Genomic DNA, 23,972 nt, shown 5'->3' on the forward strand with positions numbered 1-23,972 from the left:
AAGGATATGATATTTATACAGCTCATTTTCCTCAAGTGGCAATAAGTTCTCCAAAGCCATATTTAGCATTGCAAACTCATTAGGGTCTTCTCTTCTAAAAAACGGAAATGAAGGCCTCTCATATGCTGACCTTCCGAGCTGAACAGGGGGCACTGATGTGTAGGACACAGGAACTGATGACTGGGCTGGAAGACAGGAGTGAGCAGCTGTCGTAGAATGAACCCTACGGGGAGAATGCACCCAATCAGCAGGTGCTCCATGAGACTGGGACGCCGAGACTGTGGGAATCATATCAGCAACAGAATGGCACTGAACATTTCTAGGGTGACTGGCTGCATACTCTTCTAGGTGCCTACCAGGGTCGGCTAGTGCTGGGCCCAGAGGCAAATGGTGAGAACTGCAAGCAGGCATGACTAGGGGATTAGTAGCAGAAGCTGTCACTCTAATCGGTGGAGCTGGTACAGACCCGTGGGGAGCCTGAGGAAATTGTCGTGCGGCAGCTATTGGAGCCACATACTCTGGATGGACAGGTGGGGCATATGGCAGATCAGGAAAAGGATAAGGGAAATACGGAGGCCTAAATGCTCCACCGTTTTGAACATAAGCTGGGTAAGTTGACATTAGCGGCGGCATCCATGGAGGGCATAAAGGACCTGGAAAGTAGAAAGCATTTTCTGGCATTTGACTATATTGGTGGGCATCACTCCTCGCTAACTGAGGGTCACTGGGATAAAGTCCTGGATGACCAGAATTGTAGAGTTGAGATAAGTCTTGATTGACACCTTGTGGCCGATTCAGGTAATGTGGAATCGGATTCACATTCATTGGGTGTTGTAAAGTTGAGTTCCCCTGACAGACGACTGGTGGCTCAGGACGTGCATGAACATTTAGGCCTACATGCATGTCCGGTGGTTCTCCACTAGATCGGGCAGAGGGTGTGGGAAGCATAGAGGCCGGTGGAGATGGAAGCGTGCTTGGTCTACTCGACCTTGGTGGTGAGGGAGGAGGCAGGCTTTGTCTCATTTCCTGATGCTGACGCAGACATTCTCCTAGCTCCTGCACAAAGGATGTCCTAAAGTCCACTGATGGATCTCTCTCGCCTGCCCGTCTCTCAGGAGATGCAGCACACAAGCTTTGTGAATCAGAATTAGAGGAAGAACATTCACCTTGGTCTTGCATGTTCTTCATCATTTCTCCCAAATTCATCAACATGCTTTTCATCTGTTTGACCTCCTCGGTCAGAGCCTTCACGTCAGTGTTTCCAGATGGTAGCAGGGCTTCTGGATTCACTCCTCCTTGTAATTGACCTCGAACATTTGTAGCAGAAGAGTGGGGATGTACCATTTCATAATCCTGATGCCACACAGGAGACCTCACATGCCTAGTTGAACACTTCAGTTTCCCAGGGTTATCTTCTGACTCCATTCCAGCAGCCTCTCCGGCTCGAAGGACCATGTTTAATATTCTGTGTTTGGCAGGTTAAGGATGAGTGCTACCAGAATGGTGTGTCGATTAGAACACAGGGATGAGTCCAGAAGTTAATTCTCAATTGATTTATTGCCATTTGCTTTCTTTCTCCATTATCCCATTTCCTTACTATGGCTTCACAATTGCTGCATATTGCTGGTGTAAAGTCTTAGACGCAGCAAACACATGCAGCAAGCAGAGGAGCGAACAGTCAGCACAAAGAGAGACACACTAGTGAGGTTGATTGGTAAGGTAATTATATCCTCAGGTGAGGAAAGTTTCCAGGAAGGGGGCGTGTCTCCCAGTAGAATGACTAATTGACTAATTGGGATTTTTAACAGTGAGGAAAAGCTTTATTTATACCGACTTCCTCTTGAGTTGATTGGTTGATTACCTGAACATGCTCCTCCCGAACTTTGTTACATAAAACTTCATTTAAGACAAGCCGTCAAAATAAAAGTTCGGTATAACTTGAAGAAATTATAACAGAAATATATTACTATTGCACAATAGAGAATACTTTAAGTAGCCCTAATAATAACAATAATAATAAAATATATTAAAACAATATTTGAAAGGAACATCACACAAGTTTTCATGCATATTTGAATTTAAACAAACTTTCCAAAAAATATATAAAAGGATTTAGAATTCAATTTAAAAAAATTATAGACAATAAGTAAATCACAGTATACTCGTACAAAAAAACTAGACTACACCACTGGTCCATAGGGAAGCATGACCTGATCGTTCCTGTGAGGGGCAAGAAGGTTAAATCCTCCTCACCCTACCTCGATCTTATCAGAGAATACCCTTCGAACTTGTCCTGTCGTTGAAGGCAGTACTTCTGACTACATTGGCTTCCATCAAGAGGGTAGGGGACCTGCAAGCATTTTCTGTCGGCGAATCTTGCCTGGAGTTCGGGCCGGCTAACTCTCACGTCATCCTGAGACCCCGGCCTGGATATGTGACCAAGATTCTTACCACTCCCTTCAGGGTCCAGGTGGTGAACCTCCAAGTGCTGCCCTCGGAGGAGGCAGACCCAGCCCTAGCTTTGCTCTGTCCCGTCTGCGCTCTGCACCTGTGTGTGGACCGAGCGTGAAGCTTTATTACCTCAGACCCGCCCTTGGTCTGTTATGGAGGCCAGCAGAAGGGAAAGGCTGTCTCCAAGCAGAGGTTAGCCCACTGGATAGTGGATTCTATTGTCGTGGCGTACCAGTCCCGAGACGTGCCTTGCCTGTTCGAGTTGAGTGCACACTCTACTAGGGGTGTGGCTTCCTCTTTGGTGTAGGCTGAAGGTGCCTCGCTGACAGATATTTGTAGAGCTGTGGGCTGGGCGCACCAAGTGCCCAGTAGCGCGTAAATATTTAGTGGAAATCTATTCCCCAGATTATCTATAAGTGGCGAGCAGGACGAGGCCAAATGCCGTAGGAGAACAGCGCGAGGCTGGTGGTGTGATTGATGATTAGTGACAACTGATGTTTTGTTTTATTATGTGTGCCGCCAGTTGACCGTGAGGGGGCTGCTGTCTTTACTTTCTTTTTGTTATTTATTTATTTATTTATTATTAAAAGTTTGTCAACGTTCGCCGGTTCCCACCTCCTTCTTCCACAACATCTAATCGCGTTACACTGGTGCCGAAACCCGGGAAGAAGGAGGAGCGCGCTGTCAAAGAGCCCTTGCCGCTGTGGGGAATCCATGGTGCCATCGATCCTGGCTGAGCAGAGTCCAGCACCATGGTGAATGCGCCATGAATGTTCCACATTCATCGAGGCGCTGGAGTGAGTTGCCGGGGAGACTCGACTCAGGGATTCTACTCGGGAGGCATTAGGGCGACTCGAAGTGGAGTCTGAGTGTACTGTGCAACACCTACCTGGTTCCAGCGTGGGGTAGAGGGTGCGTGGGAAGGCCTGGTGTCGTCCCCAAGCCGCACACTGCTGCTCGCTGGCGATGAAAGAAGGGGATGGGAGTGGCAAGGCATGGAAACGCACTTCTTGTGACCCAGTGATAGAGGAAATTGCTCTTTTATTGAAAATGTGGGTACTGCTGAACTTTAAAGAGTCAGCGGCGGAACAGAAACAAACTGAAACAAAAGATTCTCCATCCGGCGCTTCCTGCCTGGTTTGGTGGGGACCTGGACGGGCTGGGTGCTCCTCTTGCGTCAGGCCGCCTGCTGCCTGGGTGCGTGCTGCTGCTTAGTGGAGGCTGAGCAGTGGCGGAGGCGGGCGAAGGGGCCGTCCTCGGCAACGAGCAGGCAGAGGTCGCTGCAGCCGACGACCGGGTTGAGGCAGCAGCTGGTCGTCGGGACAGGATATGTTTTATGGCCTACATCTGCTGGGCAAAGTTTTCCACAGCGTCGCAGAAAAGGCCGGGCTGGCAGACAGGGGCGTTGAGGAACCACACCTTGTCGGGCTCACACATATCCACGTACCCCTTAGCTGCTCCGCCATTGAGGGTAGTGAGGGAGGAAAAGGCACTAGACCTATTTCCGGCAGAAAAAGGTGCCCTCCACGATCTAGTAACCTTGTAATGCACTTCCAGAAAGAAAGGCACTGGGGTGGGAGCTGTGAACCAGCATGGGCCGCCCCGAGATACCAATCGTCCAGCCGCGAGGGTTCGGGACACGGTGGAGGGTTCCACTCGAGCCCGTCAGCGGCACATTCATCGCCTGAGGACATTAGCTCTCCCTCCGATGCAGCAAATGACATTTGATCATCCGGAGGAGCCCCAAAAGAAACGACTGGCACCCCCGGGGAAGGACCAACGCACTCTCTTGGAAGCTCCACGGTTTGGGGGCGTTACAGAGGAGTGATGGGCCCCTGCAGTAGGAACATGAGTCATCCATAAACGCTATCTCAGCGTGCCTATAGCCCAAGTACGTGATACAGCGATCATGACCATCAGAGTCCAACATCGACCACATCCAGAAACACACGCTCTTTAAAAATGAGGCACAACAGGGCGAAAGTGCAAGCCTGTGTGAGCACTCACTCATTGGGAAACGCAACACCGAGACCCACAGCTGAATAAACAGTAACTCATTGAAGGCGCCCACTTGGAGAGATCACGACCAGCACCTGCTCGCGTTATCACATCGACACCAGTTCGCAGAGGCTTCTTTCCAAAGAGAGACTCATCCAGCAGTCTACTCAAGGACAGATCCTTTGCAGAGGAGGAACAGCATTCATCGTCTGACTCTGAAGCTAAAGACAAAGCTGCTTATTACCTGCTGCTCATTATGCTCGCACTGCGAGGCAGAGCAGCTGTTGCAAATTATTGCATGCCTCGCGTTTAGTTAACACTCAAAGTGGATTGGTCTCTCAAGCATCTCGCAAGCATCATGATCTGTTAGATCAGGGCTATTCAATTGGCGGCCCCAGGGCCGGGTCCGGCCCCTGAGGGATTTTGTACCGGCCCTTTATGCGTAATTTGCGGGTGGGCGGTCCGTGGGTGGGACACACTTTTGAAACATCTCGCGGCACGAATGTACAAAAAAAACAAAAAAATCTCCAGTTAACTAGCAGAGCATTAATTTCGTTCGTTTGTTAAATAAGAGGCGATCTATCGCTGAAATGTGTTGTTTTTTAAAATCAAGTGATGAAAGTGCTCGCTGCGCTCTATTCTCTTGTGGCTCTCAGTCTTCACTCGGACGCACGCTTCAATCTGTTGTGGAGATTCGCTATTCTCAAGTACTCAATCTTTTTTGAGGTCCAAAAGGAATAACGCATCAGTCGCAAGTAGCCTATTTTATTTGGGTAAACTCACAATTACAAGAAAAAAACGTTGTGCTTTTGTAAAATAAAATAAAACACACAGGGCGCGCTATAGTAATGGCGTGAACTGGAGCGCGTCTCGATAATGAACTGAAATGCAGTGTATCAAAAACGTGATGAATATTTCTATAGAAAGCTCGAAATATCCACTTTTAAACGAAAAAAAATTTAATCGAAAGCAAATACCGGCTGATTATAGGCTGTAATCCATATAAGGTGCATTTCTATCTAAAGGCGCATCCACTTTACAGTGGAGGTGTATATAGATATGTTTGGAGCCGACACTGATTTAGAAATATATATTTTATTAATAAACAATAAAAATGCCTCATTATTTTTCACACATATATCATTAGCCTGCTTTTGCCGTTGCTTTGCAGCAAGATGTAGGCCTATGCATGCGCTTGAGCGCGGAATAAGCTATATTCCTCCATACACTCATTATTTAAGCAGAAATTAATATAAACGTGAGGAAAAAAAATAAAACTTGCTCCACAGAACATAAAATATTAATTGTATTAATAATTTTATTTAGTTCGCATCTATGAGGAAAAAACAATGTTACGGGTGACCGCTCTGAAATCGGCACTAAAATATGCTTTAAAACATTCACAGACTTCAATCAGAAAGCACAAAGCCTTTCTTTAAAGTGAATTTCGTTTTGTATTAATTGTATCTTAATTTTAATCAATGTTTCATCAACCAATTGCCTGGATTTAATAAATAATAAGTAAAGCAGATAATAGATATCACGACGACACGGAGGCGCCTGCGCATGAACTGGAGCTCGTCTCATAAATGAACCGAAACTCAGCCTACTTGCCTCACAGACCTGAGAAATACATCTACAGAACGCTTGAAATCATACTTTTAAACAGAACAATTCAAAACGAAAGAAAACTATGTAATCCGTATGAAATGTGCATTTCTCTCTGCCGCGTTCATCGTCAACTTCATCTTTGCAGCGACACAGAAAACACTTGTTTATTAATAAAAAATGTCTCCTTGCTATATTTGACATATTCAGATTACTTTTGCCAGTTCTTTGTGGCAGCTTTTAGGTGCTTTATTGGCAGCGCCACCCTTATAGGCCTATATGTTACATGAACGGGTAACCACTGCATCAGCAGCACCGATTTTTTTTTTTTATTATTATTTTTAAATCCCCCAAAAAATCGTGATACGAACTGAATCGTGGGTCCGGTCAAACATTGTGATACGAACCGAATCGTGGGTTTGGTGTATCGTTACAGCCCTACTAGCAACCCTAAAAAGTGGTGGGTACAAAATGACTCATGACGAAATCTGGTGGGTACGCGTCCCCACCGTCCCCACCGAAATCGACGCCTATGCACTTCATGTTTTTCTTGATGTGGTATTATTGTTGAATATTAGGCTATTCATATTTAGTTCATTTTGTTCATTCACTAAACTCTATTCATATTCAGTAATATATCAATATTAATGTTGAATGCAGTTTGAAATGTTTTGCCTTGATAAAAGTTTTCACTTTGATAAAAAAAAAGTGTGAGTTGTATTCAGTTACCATTTAGCTGCATTTCTGTTTTTATAAGTTTCATAAACTGGCCCCAATTACAAATTAATTGAATAGCCCTGTGTTAGATCATCTCTGACGTACATAGAAAGTGACTGACTGAAGGGGAACTAACTTATTCAGCTAGAAAAAAAAATTTATTAGAGATGAGCATTTTGATAAATATATTGCATATTCATTGTATTTCTACTTAACCTGCAGGCTACTTCAATATTTTAATGTATGTTTAAATGGATCCGTCATGACAGTCATTTACATAAAATAAAAAAACGAGTTGAAATGCCCAGCCCTTTTGCCCATTACAACACAACTTGTGTATGCTATTTATAGTCAAGCAGTTATTATAATCTTCTATATTATTGTGTGCTATTGTGGTATGATTTGTGATGCACACACACAAACCAGCCCCTGGGATTCTGTTTGATGGTACATAAAATGTGATGCTCTGACCTCTGTACCTTTAACAACCCATGTGAGGGAAGCGTGTACTGTAGATTTGCAGTTACAAGGATTGTTGCGGTATTGCGGTGTTACTCTATTCAGTGTTCTATAACAGAATCTGTGGTTATACACTTTTGAAAATGTCTAATTTTAATGAATCTAAATCTAACCTCACTCAGACTCTGTTGGTGTTGGATCGAGATGCACCAATGAAGGCGTTTTTGCTTGTGACCCCATGTGTCATTTTCCTCTATGTCAACGGGGTCATGCTCTTCACTTTGAGAAAAAAGACTGTTTTTCAGGAGACATCTCGCTATATTCTCTTTGGTCACATGCTTTGGGTCGATACACTGAATCTCATTATGAGTGTAGTGTTGTTTATGTGTGCTATCAGTAGGATTTTAATTATGAAAAATGTCTGTCTTGTTCTTCTCATGGCTGCAACAGTTCTCTATCATGTCTCTAACTTAAATCTGGCATTGATGTCACTGGAGAGATATGTGGCCATCTGCATCCCTCTCAGACATGCAGAAATCACAAATTTTGAAAAAACTCACATAGCTTTCGGTGTTGTTTTGATCTTGGGTTTGATTAAGTCCCTGTCTGAGTTGATTATTTTCTATTCCATTGATTCCACAAACATTGCAATGAATTTGTTCTGCTCAAGAACTACTCTCTTCAGACTGCAGATATATAAGAAACTTGATATAGCTTTCACGTGTATATTTTTTGTGTTAGTATGTTTTGTTATTATATTTTCTTATGTTTCTATAGCTGCTGTGGCTAAAACAGCCTCTTGTGATAAAATGTCAGCCAAAAAAGCCAACAAGACTGTTCTGTTGCATCTAATACAGCTGGGTCTTGGGGCATCATCCATTTTAGTTGGAGTTATCCAAGAAGCTATTTATGTTTATACTGACTATATTACTTCAATGAATGTGATGTATTTTTGCTTTATAGTGTTTATAATTTTCCCTAAATGTCTAAGTCCTCTTATATATGGTATGAGAGACCAGGCCTTTAGCTGTTTATTTAAATACTACTTCACCTTCGGTAAAGGTAAAGTCAAACCAGTTATAATAAAGCAAAACGTTTAGTAGCAATGGTTAAAAAATGTGCACCTAATATGGTACCATATTTAAATATGGATGTTCCTGGACATTGAGATAATAATATGAGATAAAAATGTTTTGTAATTTGTTTTGAAGATGTACGTTGAATCAAACTAAAATCGGATTAAATATGCAAGCATTTTGACATGTTATAACCTTTTTGACAATCTGTTTGTATTATTTTCCCATAGTAAAATGTGCCCGTAGATATGGCAAAATTGTTTTGTAATTGCTATTTTTTTGTAAAGGACTATGTTTTTACACTCTTTCTGGTTATGTGCTGAAGATTATCAGTTGTCATTTAGATTATAGTATTTTATACTGTTTTGAACAAAATTAACATCTAAATGAACTGTGAGTAATAGCCTGTTAATTCACTGAATAACTTGTTTGTAAACGTGAGGAACAAAACAAAGTGTTTATGTGGAATGAAATGCTTTAAACGTTGCCATTTTTAAATCACTGACGCCAAGGAAGAAGCCAAGGTAGGAATATTTAATGTGACCATTAAAGGGAAAGCAAAGGATTAAAACAAGACTCCAAGCAGTGTCCAATCACATTGCAACTGAACAACTGAACATACATTTTATTGCATAAATGCGATGTATTTTGCATTTATGCATTAGAGGTAAAACATTACCTAGCTGCATTCAGAGGTCTCATCCTTCAGGCCATCATTCAAAGGCCGAGTGTCATCGCGGTGCTTTTTCGTATACGGACTACAAATGTGCCCATCTTTCCCCGGGCCGTGAAGGATCGAACGAGTGGATCCTTTGTTGCCTAGCCTATTTAAATATTAATTGCGTGATGGTGACAACTGGATTAAAAAAAAAGAAAACCTTTATTAATCTGTTTGTTGTATCAACCTTTTGTGGCCTATTTTTAATTAACAGTACATTCATTAGAATATAATAAATTAATTAAAATAAACAATGCAGAGCTTTGAAGAGTACCATAATTAGCACTTAAGCATTATAAAAGTTTTGAACAGGTTTTTAATGGTCCTTTTTTTATGTGAATAAAACTGCCAAAAATGTTAGGTAAGATATTGCAAAATAAATCATGATGACATTTAAAAGATTGCATCAAATTCAAACAACATCATTATATTTTTCCTTCTGTGAGTTTTTAGAAAAGGAAGTGCATCTTTCGTGACTTGAAAGCCCAACTCCCCTGCACTTTTAAAGTTAGTGATCGCATTAATTATTTACATTGACTTTTCAGACTGACAAATATGTTTTTCTTTATATAATTGTTTGGGAATAGGTATTTCCATTAAGAATAACAGAGACAACTAAAGGTTCACTAAAAGTCTTCAGTGACTGAATCCTTCACAAACACAAAAACTTTTCTTAATGAGAGGTTAGTCGTACAGGACTCTTGAGTCTTCAGCACTCATGATCAATGACATCTGGACAAGACTCGCTCATATACAGTAGGGCCTAACTTTTGGAAATCAATTTGATAACTCCATAAACAAAAAAAAACATGTGTGTCTACCTTCAGCTTTGAATCATTAACTAAAACTTTATGTATATATGTATTATATATGTATATATTAATTTTGTAAATATTTTGTCTTTATTTTGTCAGTGGGCAATTGATGTTGAAAAAACATCAAATTGATGTCAAAATCAACGTCAAAAAGCAGGTAAAATATGCTAATCAAATTGACGTCAAAACCAATCGACATTGATTTGATGTAAACTGAATGTCAAACATATTGACCTAAATATACATAAACCAATTGCAGGGTGGGTATTAACTTTCTCTTTTCACCTAATTACCACTGGAAGACATTGCCTTTCCAACTGACCTTAAAATTATATGCAATATTGATCAAGTCTTGACTAACTTTTGACGTCAAATTGATATCAAGGTGCCCGCTGCCTAATTATCTGAAGCCCAAATCATAAAACTGTAGCCTATGTAGAAACTATTTTAAGGATAAAAGAGAAAAAAATAAACAACATTTTGTCATGTCAATGTTATTCATGTCATATGAGAGGGCTGATAAGGTTACAATGATCAAACACGTAGGCCCTAGCCTATGCATACCTGTAAAACAGGATCAAGCTTAAATATAGGTTTAAATGTCATGACAGTTTAGCTATGGGGAAAGAAGTCAGCTTGCAGACCTGGGTGTGGCGGTTATGACTGCCAAAGTGATAGAGAAAATGAAACTAAATGGGCTAAAATAGGCATATAGATCACTATCAGATATTGGTTCTTGTTTAATGGTTACCTATGTAGAAATGGTAAACCATTAGGTGTAATAATTGACAAATCATTTAATAACGAGGCTGGCAGAAGATTTGTGTATAAAGAGCGTCATTCGCTAAAGATTCGGTAATCTTAAAACGTGTCTAAAGTGCGTCATTCGCTAAGGTTTTGACAACTCATCTTAAATATTCACAAGGCTTGTCTTGGACCACAGGGTGCAATTCTCTGTCAACACCGACAGAGGGAGATCGTCATCCTTCATCTCAACAAGTATGGCGGCGTACAGAAGGAAATTGTTCGCTGTTGGATTGAGGTTGTATATCGTTTTTAGCTGTCTCATTATTCAAGATTGTTTAATTTCATGAAACGTAGCCTAGTCTTAGTGTATTTGTGATTTCTGTACAATCGTCAATAATAGAACAGCAGTTGCCGTTACATAAGCATATGTTGTGTAAATTCGATCAGATGTTTTGGCTGTGTAATACATTGCTGCCCATATTTCTTATTTTAACTTTCTAAGAGAGCTAATATTTAATAGCTTACTTTCCGTTTTATTTTAGCCTGACGTGTTCAATCTGTTGTGTATATGAAGTGTTGAACTGAATTAAATTGAATTGACTGTTCCTGGCCTGAACTTTGCCATTATGTTTTGTGTAGCTGTGCAGCTTCCTTGATGAACAGAAGCTCCTGTCAGGGAATTCCCAGACTGGCTCTTCTGCCCACACTCATCAGGAAGAACTGGAAGACGCTGAGTGTCACAGGTGCTCTGTGTGCTGTTCCCTTCATCCAGGTCTGCACCATCACAATGTGACTGGAACATTCACTGTGTGATTGTTGTAGCTGCTAATATTTAATAAACAAGTACAGAGTTCAATAGATGTCGTAATTTCTGATATGATCTGATCACTCAGATATGTCACAATAGGGAAGAAAAAACAATTGCAACTTCATTTTATGCCAGCTTTCTTTTTATGCCAATGTCAAAATGTTGACATTTCAGGTTTGACATCTTTTAAAGGCCACCTGAAATAAATTTTTTTATTTTTTTTAGCTTTTACTGGTGTGTTCCAAACCAATGACAAAATTCGCATTTAGGAGATATAAGCATTCAAAACGTACAATCTCTCACTTCCGCTAAAATGGATCACGGCTTTTTAAGACATCACCACGGACTTCAGATTCTCATCATATCTTCTGTCCAATCAAATGCTCTCTAGAATGCTCTCCTATAGTCCCTCCCCTTCCGGTGGACCACCATGGGACCTTATTTTGGAAAAATATTGTATGGTAGTCAATAGGGCTGTAAACCATTCATCTCGATTAATCGCATCCAAAATAAAAGTTTGTGTTTACATAATATATGTGTGTGTATTGTGTATAATTATTTTGTATATATAAATACACACACATGCATGTATATATTTGAGAAATATTTGCATTTATATACTGCATATATAGCTAATATGAACTAATATAGAAAGAAAGATGTGATTAATCGCGATTAATCGTTTACAGCCCTAGTAGTCAATGGCGAGAGACAACAAATATTTTGATCTCGTTTGAATTGTGCCCTGAATTACACATATGATGTTTGTCAATTTAAAAGATACATTTTAAAGTCAAGAAAGTCGCAGTTTGATGTAAAACTGTTGAGGTATAAGACTGTGAAAATACGTAATTACAAAGACTACAAACCCAAAAGGCGCACATGTGACGTCATACCTTTTCACTCAATGAATGAAGCTAACTTTACGGAAGCTAACGTCTGTCATTTTTTCTATAGTCTTACGTTATAATCGTAACGTTACGCCGTCATGCCTGAGTGTTTTGTACCAGACTGCACACATACGAGCAACGGTGACATATAGTGCGAGACGAGAGATGTAGTTCATTGAGCGATTTTCACATAAAACTAAATGTTACTCTTCTGTTTTATGACAAACAGACTTTCTCGACTTTCATAATTATCTTTTAAATTGACAAACATCATATGTGTAATTCAGGGCACAGTTCGGACGGAATAAAAAGATAAGTTGTCTCTCGCCATTGACTACCATACGTATTTTTTCCGAAATAAGGTCCCATGAGCTGGAAGCGGAGGGGCGGGACTTAGGCTCTCTATATATACCACCTGGCCAAAAAGATGTTGGCACGTCACGGAGCAATATGGGTTGGAGATGTGTGTTCAGTTGCTCAAACGCTCAAGTTTTATTCCGTTTTCCAATTGGACGTTGTCCAAGAATTAAATGGCGTAGTCAAGTACGACTTGCAGTCTGTGAGGTAAACTAAACCCTATTGACTATTTGAAAAGGGGGAGGAGCCATTCAATATATCCCGTGGGCCGCGGCCTTAGCTTCCTGTTTCGCATCATACAAAGCTGAGCTTTCCAAGGCACATCAGTAGGCCTTTAATATGGAAATTCAATCAGAATTGTATTTCATGTTGAAAATATTAGAACAAATATGACCTAGTAATGTCAACACATCTAATACATTTTTATAAGCTCAGTCTTCTTCACCATATAATGACATTACAGTCTGCTTTTAAAACTTGTTTAGTGTTACTAAATTGGTATCTGAAAAACCTCTCACTCTGTTCTCTTTGTCTCGTTTAGAGACCAGAAGGTCTGTCTCATGGAGATCTGGTTCGGAGAGCATCATCTCTGGTCACTGACAGCGCTAATACTTTCCTCTCACAAACTACTTTAGCGCTGCTCGACACCCTCACAGGTTATGTTAAGGTAATCACAACTATTAGAACAGTGGATTGATGCTTTCGTTTTCATGATTAAAAAATGTTTGCAAAAACAACATCCAACATGCTTGTCTTGTTAAGGCTATAAACAGTCTTGTGACATTACACAAGCGCTATGTGGCTTCCATCAGCAAACTTACTCCTGCGGAGGAGAATGCTATCTGGCAGGTCATCCTTGGCCAACGTCAGGAGGTAATGACTTGGAAAAACACAGAGTTAATGTTCACAAGCTTTCAAATTAGATTTATGCCTACAGTATTCAATTGTATTTGTTTTTCTGACATTATGGTATATTAATAAACCTTCTTTTTAATGAAATTTATTGCAAGTTTTTCTTATTTAATTAGGTAATTGACAGGAGAAAGGATTACAAACGATTTGAATCCTGCTGGATGACTGCCATCAATCTCTCAGAGCTGGCAGCAGAGGCAGCTTTCAATGCAGGTAGTGCTCATTTTCTGGAGTAGGTGTTTAAAGGGTTAGTTCACCCAAAAATTAATATTCTGTCATGATTTGCTCACCCTCATCATGTCGTTCCAAATCCGTAAGGCTTTCCTTGATCTTCGGAACACTAATGAAGATATTTTTAATGAAATCTGAGAGCTTTCTGTCCCTCCATTAACAGTCTACACATCTACCACTTTGGTGCTTAAAAAAGTCCATAAACCCATGTGACCAGAGGACAGGTTTAACCTCCGTTTTATGAAGCGACGTGAGATGCGAGAACTAACAGAATTTGCCACTATTTACAAAATATGAATCTCCAACAAGCGTTCATGAGAGCACCACGATGTGTGAGGGCAGACATTGTTGCGTGAACACACCATATTTTGTAAATAAAGTGGTAAATTATGTTGTTTTTTTGCGCAAACAAAGCACCCGTGTCACTTTATAAAATTGAGGTTAAACTACTGGAGTCACATGGATTACTTTAATGATGTCTTTACTATCCTTCTGCAAAACGTGCAGACAAAAAGCTCTCAGATTTCATCAAAGAGATCTTCATTCAGTCTTACAGGTTTGGAACAACATGAGGGTGAGTAATTAATGACAGAATTTTCTTTTTTGGGTGAACTAAACCCTTTAAGGCTATTAAGTTAACACTGCTTTACACAACCTTTTTTTGTTAACAATTCTTTATGAACATCAGGATGTTTGGGTAATATTTAAATGAATAAAAAAAATAAAACTATTATATAATATGTTGTTATTGTATAATATATATTTAATTTTTTATATTATATTAATTATTTATATATATATACACATTAATTTATTTTATACCAACAAATTACATTTAAATCAAGTAAAAAACAGCTCTTTAAGGTACCAATTGCAGGTTACGACTTTTTAGTGTTAGGCTGTAGCCTACTTATTTGATTAAAAATACAGTAAAAAAAAAAAAAGTAATAATATTACAATTATAATTTTTAATATAAATATAATTCGATGCGACAAATAAATATTTACTATTTTAATATATTTTATAATGTCATATATTCCTGTGCTGACAGCTGCATTTTTAGCACCCATTACTCCAGGCATGGTCCTTCTGAAATCATTTTAATATGCTGTTTTATTTTATTATTTTTTATTATTATATTATATAAAAATGTGTATGTTTGCTGTATTTGGTAATCCTTTTAATACCATTTTTACCTTCACTTGTGCAATTTACATTGACTTTTTTTTAAAACGGAAGCACAGAAGAAAACTCGTCTGGAGTTTTACATCAATCAATCAATCCATGGCGCGTTCGGTGACAGTGTGCTGCATTACAAGTGGTGGCTACAAAAAAGCTCCAGTGTTAATTTTGGTCATGGCTTGTCTTGAAAACCAATGACAATTTGATGGCCTTTGTAGGAGAAGTCAGACTGCAGGACTATGAGTCAAATCTTCTGACACGGCTGTCGGTGAACATGTCAAACTAATGATCAGAGACTTCAGATTTTAGCCTGGGTTTAGAGGAATCTTTTAGGATTCGCAAAATTTGTTTTAGACGGCCAAATCGTGACCAAAATCATACTGTGTGTGAACCCAGCTTTTGTGTAGAGACTCATTGACATTTGGCACCTACTGCCCCTTAGTGGTCATTTGTTGGATTGCGCTTTTAGCCACATGTTGTAATATCCTAGCCCTGTTTGTCCTTTCCAGGGGCTGACCAAGCTTCTGTGACAGCACAGAGCAGTCTGCAGGTCGCACAGTCCCAGGCGGAACATTTTCGGCAGCTAATGCTGAAGGCTGAGAGAGAACTCAAAGACTCTAAAGCTGAGAACAGTGAAAGGATTCAAAATCTCAGCCCCGGGATGGAGGATGAGGACGAGGACATCCCAGATGCATATCTACGAGAGGACTAGTCAAATAAAGACCTTAAGCACAGCTTTAAAGTATCTTGGACACTCTGATACAAATACCTCTACCATTATTGAAGAACAGAATTGAATTTGTACATGATTAATACTCCCATCTGCAAGTTATTTATTTGTTTAGAAGTGGCTCAGGACAAATGCTGTGTAGTGTGTTACAAATCTGTGATGCAACCAAGATAATTTATATAAATGAATATAAGTATTAAATACAAACGATGAGGGTAAGAAATGGGACTTGATATATAAAGACTCACTTTCCAGATCAGGTGATTCACATTTGTTAGTAATTGATAAGTGCAATTACAGTTTAATTGAATGGATTTAAATTTAAACTAGTTTTAGATTTAAAAACAGCTGTTTCATAAATTTTATTAAAACATCTCTCTTTTTACTGCATGTACAATATGTGTGATCTACAATTACAGACATTCTATCCTTGTGATTTCTTAATAATTCTTAAAATAAAAAGTGGCAATTGTTTGTTTTGATGTGAATTTCTGTCTGTATGTTTCTTATATGATATTTTTATAGGCTTTTAACTTTTTTAACCATCTATTAAAATGCAATGTGTAAAGACCTCCCTTCTAGACTTGTTTGTCCCATTCATTTTCTCTTGCCATTCTCAACAAAAACAGTAATGAATCTATCATCTGTTTTTCACACCATCCAAACACTCGTATTTATCTCTCCACCTGTTGTTTCCAGTGTTGTGGGCTGAAGGGCTCATTACCTGCACATCCATCATGTTAGTAGAGATGTTGTCTGCCTGCCGTTCAGAGTTTTCTCTTTTCACTTTTTTAGTCAGCTCTCCGGAGCCACGGTCATATGTCATTCCTCCGTCCTTTCAGATCTTAATCCAAACTGATTGTTTGATTCATGGAATATAACTTCATAATGCTGCTGCTGCAAAAAAAAAATTAAGGAAAGGCTTTTTAATATTAATCAAATGGCTTGGGTTCTGAAAAAGACAAAGATACTTAAGATTCATTGTTGTCCTTATGTTTTCATGTTTTCAAATCTTTGTATGTCTGGTTTTCTCTTTTTGAGAAGGGAGTATCTTCCCAAGAGTAACGGCCAGAAGGAGGCAATATAGGACAATATACAGTTGACATGGTCTTCTCATCATAATGGATGTAACACTTGTCTGTAGCATGTAGTGTTAACCTCATGTTCCAGTCTTGATTGATTGATTGATCGATTTCAAAGACTGACTGACTGACTGACTGACTGACTGACTGACTGACTGACTGGTTGGTTGGTTAGAGAAGAGACCATTTGGGTAAAAAATATTGAAGAACTGTGGGAAACAACTTTTCTTAATATGGTTTATTTTAAGTCAATTCCTTCTGCTATTAATTTATGCACATTATACTTTTTTAATGTGATTTGTGGAGACCTCTCTTCTGACCTAAATTTGCAAAATCATTAAAGAATATTCAAAATTGGAGAAAATGTACACATTTGTAGAGATATGATTAATAGAAATATGCTGAAAGGCCAAAAGTGAAAGATCAAATATGTTTTCAAATACAGATCAAATATGACCAACTCAATTATGAAGTATTTCTTTTTTTAAACAAACAAATGAACTGAAAATTAGCATTTATTATGTTTGTTTAGCTATTCTGGACAATGTGGCAAAGCCTGGTTTCAGCATCAAAAACAATGTGGTATTTATAGTGTATTCTTTACCAAACATTGGTCAAAGTGACATGAAGACAATAGAAGAGTCAAAAACACTGTTCCTTCCAAGTCGTCATTCCAAAGACTCTGACATCTTCATGGGAAACAGCTTGCTAAATGGACAAAGTAAACTCGGCCACAGTTTATATTGGTTTGGTTTTATCCTATCAATGTCTGCCCTCTGCAACCATTGTAGGCCTAATGGAAATTCATCTATGACTACATGGATTTGGACACTGGATCCCACTTCAGGACTTCACTAACATGCCAGTGTTGACTGAAGACTGAAGTAATTTGGGGTTTGCTGGACTAATCAAAGGAAACCCATAGTCGGCCCAGACAGCAAACATGTAGTTTTTGATCTTGCACTCTGTATTTATAAAGTAAAAGACTTGTTTATTGAATCCAAAATAAAAGAATGAGAATAAAAAGAATACTTCACATTGAGTGATGAGGTTGAACACAAAAATGAGACTGAGAGCATGAATGAAAACAAATGCGTAAACAGCTCCTCGGTCCTCCCAGCCGGCATTAGACACCCTTCATTCCCTGCAACTCTTCTATGTGTAAGTGGTTACTGCCATGCTGTATGATGAAGTTAGACACATGATTTATTTTCTGAGCGGGGCTGTTCTACGTTACTTGTCTAGGAAATGTTTAAAAAAGGCAGCTTATGAAATACATAGTGTATTTACTTTAATAAACTATAGAGTGTTCTGCAATGAGGGAGTTAAGTCAGGACGTGTTGGTACAAAAGAGACTGAGTGCACCAAGCCTCCTCTTTTAAGGGTCCTTGAGGACTCATGCAACATTCCGGAGCAGGCAACACCCTCAATGTGCTTCCCGGTTTTAGAAAGCACAAGGGTGAAAAATATATTTTTCAGGGTGTAAAATATACTGAACATTAAAGTGTTTAGAAAAATCTTTCAGGCACGTAATACTTGATAAATGGCAAAGCACTTTACAGAGTTTGAAAGGACAGGTTTGAGCAATTACATCTCAAGTGTTTGAAAGTATGTCCATTTGTTCTGATTCCAGGACAACCTCTGGAGCAAGATGAGGACTAGATTATCACTTCAGTTCAGGATACATTACCATTTGAATGTTGCCATGGCATCACATCATTAGAGACACTAAACCTCTTTGAGGGAAGCTTTCCCAGTGACAAGTTTAAAGGCTTTTGTTGCTATCTAACGAAAATGTCAGTAAATTATACTTTTTAATTTCTTAATTAGGCTATTATTTCCAAGACACTGATGTTTTCCTCCCGCTTACATTTTATTCATAGGCAAAGTCAAAGGTCACAAGAAGTGTTGCAAATACCAATATCTCTAAATTATGCCTTATCTTGTGATGCTCTGCTTTTTATATCCATCTTATCATTTTAAGTCATGAAACATAAAAATATTATTTTAGTAATAATTTATGAATATACATTAATTCATGTTATTTTAGTTTTTTATCTTTTTTTGGCAAAATAAGTATGTGTGTGTGTATGTATATCGGTATATATATAAACTTTGCTTTAAACAAGGCTGTTTAAATCTCAATCTTAATGCCATAAAGTACAGATAAATCTACAAAACAAGTAGATTTTTTTTTAAAGAATCTCTATATAGGCTATAGTCAGAACCTGCCTTGCACTCACTTTGGGGTCTCACTTTAATACAAAGACAAACTTCCAGACAGAGAAAAACAATTTAACTGCATTGATCCCCTGTCACACATCAGAAAGAACTGTGGGATATACATCAGAATTAAGTTATTCATCATCATAAAGTTGTCAGTCACCCGGTAAGTAAGTTCTTCTTGAATTTTTTAATCACTTTGCGTACCTCATAAATAGTCCCTCCCTCTCTCACTGTCAGGTGAGACTGTGTGCCCAGTTTTCCTTCAATGTTTTTCCAAATTAACAAATGGTGAAAGAATGAGTTAGAAGGAAAATTTGCTTTTAGAATAATTCTAGTCCAGATAGTAAGGTAAAACACTGGCACACAGCAGACGAATAAAACATTCAATAAAGATGTTCATAAATTTCCAGAGTCTTAACAGAACATTATTTTCCAATAAACTCGCATGCGTCTAACAATAAGAGAGGATTCATTGCTTGGTTTATGGATTGTTTTAGAAAAAATGTGTCAACAAACAACAAAAAGGGATGTAGGGTTTAGCTGGAGGAACGATGATGATGGGCCAGATTCTTTGTAAACCAAACCTTCTGGGTGCAGAAGGACACAACTACTGCTGAATGGAAGGAGTCTCTTGGTTAATCTAGGCTGCTGGAAAAAAAAAGATCCTCAAGGAACGAGGCTCACTGCTTCGTTCAGAGAGGTTGTGGGAGAGTCTGGGGATCTCTGTCTTTGATGTACTGTTTTCATGGAGGAGATATCAGTAACAGAGTGAGCAGACTTTGTTGATGGTGCATTGCGACTCCTGGGAAATCATTTAGACAACTTTATAAATGGGAAATCTACTGTAAAGACAGTATTTTATTTAGTATATTATTATATTTTCCGTGATCAACCTCTTTTTGAGTTATTTCCTTGCATGCTGTGATCAACAATGCCCTGGAGAGAAAAAAAAATTCTCTGTCCAATAAATCAAAGTAACAGTAGGGGGGAAAGGGGTGGCATAACTTCACTTCTTTCTTTGTATTCCAGCTACCATCCAAATAAATGGTTGAGCTAAAGCTTACCCTGGTTGGATTGAGACAAGACAGAAAGTCGACAAATTGCTGATCTGGCATAAATGGGGTGGAGCTTGTAGCCGCCCAGTTCATTTGTTGTTTGGTATAGGATTCAGGATTACCTTGTTAATTTCTATGTCTCAATTTGACTCAGACCAAGGGGTAAAAGCAATGGGGTGAGGGGTTTTCTTGGGGCTTTGAGGCAAGAAAAACACAGATTGGAGATGAAAACTTAAAGGGAGGGGTAGGGGGGAGGGGGTCAGGGTGGATTAGCAGGGGGTACAGGGATTAAGCCTGAAGCTAACAGAAAATTAGTGCCTATTTGTGGGACTGAACCAACAAGTGGGAAAATTTCTGATGACGATCCTAGCATAAGTATTAAAATAATTAAAATAGAATTTGTCTTTTAATGTTCTGTTTTATACTCACAATACACACGATTTTAATTACAATTAAATTAGTCTAAATTCCTATCAATTTGTATAACAGAAAAGTGAATACACTTTACAAATTTGAATGAGCACGGCCAGTTGGTTTCGCTATAACAAAAATACACTTTAAAATGGCGTTATGGCTGCCTGCATCCAAAATCACATAACGTTACTTCCCTACTATATAATAGGCAAAAAAAAGTAGTCTATGTGACAAAAGATATATGTCCGAAATCACAGTACTACTAGGCAAAAGGATGACCTACTTCCAGAGAGATTCTGAAATGCATATGATGGACACTTTACTATCCCATGAGGCCACGGGAGAGGATTTGTGAACGGCGGTGAAGCGACGCAACTGAAGGTGCAGGTCACGTGATAAGAGCAACATGGCTAATGTATACGTCAAGATTACAGTCATACATACATTCATCATACTATATTGAACATAGCCTACTTTTAAGCGGTTGTGAATTACTTGTTCAAAATGTTCCTTGTCCTGTAGCCTATGCTATTTCAAATGCTGCCATCGTGATAATTGTAGGGCCTATGACTGGTTTGATTTTTTCATACGCATTGTATGTCTATTTGACACACTGAATTGGGAATAGCATACTAGAATACTCATTCTGAATTCTGGCAAAGGCTTTTGGCAATATGAGGAAAATTAAATTCGGCAAGAAATCAAAATTGACCCTATTTTCTCTGTTAGTGCACACCACTAATCTTGTGGTAATTAACAATTCACTCCTGTAAATTACTCCACAAGGTCACCAGAGAAGTCTGTCGTTTCACAGCCGAACGATCGAGTTAATGTTTTGATCAAAAATTACGAGGTCAATCCAAAGTTAAACAAAGAAACATGGCAACATGGTTCACTCACAGTAAGATTAATACAATTAATTTACAAAGTAGGGTGAATTTTAATTTCATGCATTGCCAAGTCTATCAACGTATTTGCATGCATTTTTCATTCCGATTGGACAGTGAAAATGCATGCATGCGGTTGCTTTGCTACTCTGCAAATATAGTAAATGTGCAAGAATTTGTGTTAACAAAGCTCGGTAAAACAAAACAGTTACTGTTTTAGAATATGAACAATCTATTAAAACTCCGATCATTATACCTGCAGCTATATTTGACCATCCACTTTTATCAACATCTTGTTTTGCAAATGGTTTGCATGGACTGCGCTTCAGGTGAGACACACACCCCCATAACGGAGAGGCAGAGTGGTACGGTCCAGACTCAGCCTTTTCCCTATGGAGTTGTTGCTGAGGAGCTTTCAGACTGAGTTTCGGGGAGAACGAGAGAAACGAGAGCGCGGGCGGCGATATGGCGCTGACAATGACTGCCCATTATCTCAGGAATAACCCGATTCATCCGGGACTGAATTTTAGAGTCCTGCTCATGCTGTCATTTGTGTCAGGTAGGTTTGATCATGCCTTATTTGCTTGTGTCGTGAGAGCGTATGCCCTTGGCAAAGTTTGGGGGAATCCAGCGGTCCGTGGAAAGTATTGAGCGCGTGAACATGATGCCGTCCAGGCTCGTGGACAGTCCTTCAAAACGTCACTTTGCAACGGCGTTTGTGCCACGAAAAGTTTCTAAAACTTCCCTTTAGCCAATTACATTTCGGATGCCTTTCAAATATTTACCCTGGAACCCAATCTTTCCGTCGTAATTATCCAAGACCGTTATTTTCCCCTCAAACTACGCTGATTCTGTGAACGCAGAAATCTCGCACGAGGACTGAGATTCAGCTGCCATGGAAACATCCGAGTAGAAACTGAGAAACAAACATTCGCTGTGTTTTAATATATAAATAAACATTGATTTCTAGCCTCAAATCTTTAAAGAACAGTCGGATACTCGAAGTAACCCCCTGACATTTATGTTGGCTGTGGAATGCTAGTTATTGTTTGCCAGCTGGTAATCCATGCCAAATGTTGCGCTCTTTGTTTGTTTGTTTAGCGTACAATTGTGGCCGTAGCAGAAAAATAGACCTCGCTGAGATTTTCTTCGTTTGTTGACTGAAAATTAAACTGTATAGAGCCATGCGTTTGGGACCCAAATCAGACGAGCAATTCCCAGTTTCTAGTAAGTTAACTTGATCAGAAGTATGTTATGTAACGTTAACGTTAATCCAAAGTGACATTTCCATTGTTTGGCGCTTATTTGGTTTTGCACTTTGCTGGTTAATGACTGTAGGAAAGCCCTATCTGCTGGAAAATCCCATTTAAGCACGGTAACGTTACCTGGTTTCTAGCTGCTCTAAGATGGTCATACCTACCTGGCAATGTTAAGATGGATTTTCCTACAGGAACAATGCTCATTGACAGTTAAACTTATCGTGTCTCTGTCCGGGTGCTACGAGCACACCTGTCGCGACCGCATTTGACTTCTTTTAGCAACGGGCTTCAGCTGTGTTGTATCATTTTGCAGCTGTAGGGGACACATGCAGGCAGAGGTCAGACCACAACTCGTGCTCTGTTGGGCGGTATCCATAGTGACCGGTTTGTCTGCAAGAGACAGCGTCCTCGCGACCGACCGATCGATCTCTCACTCACTCCACTCTCTCACTCACTCAGCGGATTCAATCGTTTTCTTTCCTTGTATTCCCATGTCGCGCCGTATTTGTCTTGACTTGGGAAGAATTTCCGTTTTTGTCTGTGGCATGCATTTAAATGTTAGTCACCATGATATCAAAACAAGTTTAATCGAATATTTCAGTATTTATTATAAATGATTTATCCGCACACATCATTCAATTCATGACTCTCTGATGACGTGTTTACTGGCGCGAGGGCGGGACAAGCTGTCACTCGCATCACAACATCTCAGCAAACAACGATCCAATCAAATCCCGATGGACAAAATCAAGTCCTTCCCTACATTATATGATTTCTTCAAGAATCTTGTTCATCTTAGATGTAGGTCACAATAGGGAAGAAAAGATGACTAACTTCGTTTCATGCCTACTTTAAAGTAAATATTTCGACTGAGGTGAGGTGGGATGTTTTAAAGCTTTACATGTCTACTTTTATGTACTAACTTAGTTTGGACTTAGCATTTTTATTGGTCTAAGAGCAAAGGTTGTGATGACTTTTCCTTAGTGTTTTGTGATTTATAAACATTTTAAATGATCCTGTTTATTGGAAGGAGACAAATATAATGCCAGACGTCCTGCTGACGCCAAGACCCTGTGTCCAGCAGGGTCGGCCACTGCGTCTCCTGTCCTCAGGTTTGTCCAGACATGGTGTGGTTGTTAGCTGCACTGCAGTGAGTGATGGCGGCAGGGGAAGGAGGAAAGAATAACAGTTAAAATACCACACAGGAGCAGGGGATTAGCCCTGGCATTCCACTCTGTATATCCCCCGCTCCATCCCTCCCTCCCTCGCTCCCGTTCTTTCTCTACCTCTCTCTCGAACTCCTCTTCACTCCATCTTATTCATGTCGTCTTAATTGCTTTTCTTTCTCT

General features: G+C 39.4%; 3 protein-coding genes across 7 annotated transcripts in view; all 3 read left to right on the top strand.

The window, feature by feature from the left end:
• Window positions 1-7,359: 7,359 nt before the first annotated feature.
• On the top strand, window positions 7,360-8,346 carry LOC306984501 (odorant receptor 131-2-like). Its single transcript, XM_079585946.1, has one exon. It carries the CDS (start codon window positions 7,377-7,379, stop codon window positions 8,331-8,333), a length of 957 nt encoding a protein of 318 aa, XP_079442072.1. The 5' UTR covers window positions 7,360-7,376; the 3' UTR covers window positions 8,334-8,346.
• A 2,231-nt stretch (window positions 8,347-10,577) lies between these two features.
• Window positions 10,578-16,318, top strand: diablob (diablo, IAP-binding mitochondrial protein b). The gene is made up of 6 exons (XM_079587065.1): window positions 10,578-10,884; window positions 11,229-11,361; window positions 13,186-13,311; window positions 13,407-13,517; window positions 13,673-13,769; window positions 15,480-16,318. The coding sequence occupies exons 1-6, from the start codon at window positions 10,844-10,846 to the stop codon at window positions 15,680-15,682; spliced, it is 711 nt and encodes a 236-aa protein (XP_079443191.1). The 5' UTR covers window positions 10,578-10,843; the 3' UTR covers window positions 15,683-16,318.
• Window positions 16,319-21,464: 5,146 nt separating this feature from the next.
• Window positions 21,465-23,972, top strand: part of nectin3b (nectin cell adhesion molecule 3b) — a 52,256-nt gene continuing 49,748 nt past the window's right edge. For 2 of the 5 annotated variants that reach the window (XM_079586666.1, XM_079586663.1), the window contains exon 1: window positions 21,739-21,923. In XM_079586666.1, coding sequence (XP_079442792.1) covers window positions 21,830-21,923 — 94 coding nt within the window. In that variant the 5' untranslated portion in view covers window positions 21,739-21,829. Of the gene's footprint in view, window positions 21,924-23,972 lie in introns of all 5 variants that reach the window. The other 3 variants (XM_079586662.1, XM_079586664.1, XM_079586665.1) reach the window with 3 other exon arrangements.

Source organism: Phoxinus phoxinus, assembly GCF_949152265.1.
Source record: "Phoxinus phoxinus genome assembly, chromosome: 17".
In the NCBI taxonomy this organism is placed as follows: domain Eukaryota; kingdom Metazoa; phylum Chordata; class Actinopteri; order Cypriniformes; family Leuciscidae; genus Phoxinus; species Phoxinus phoxinus.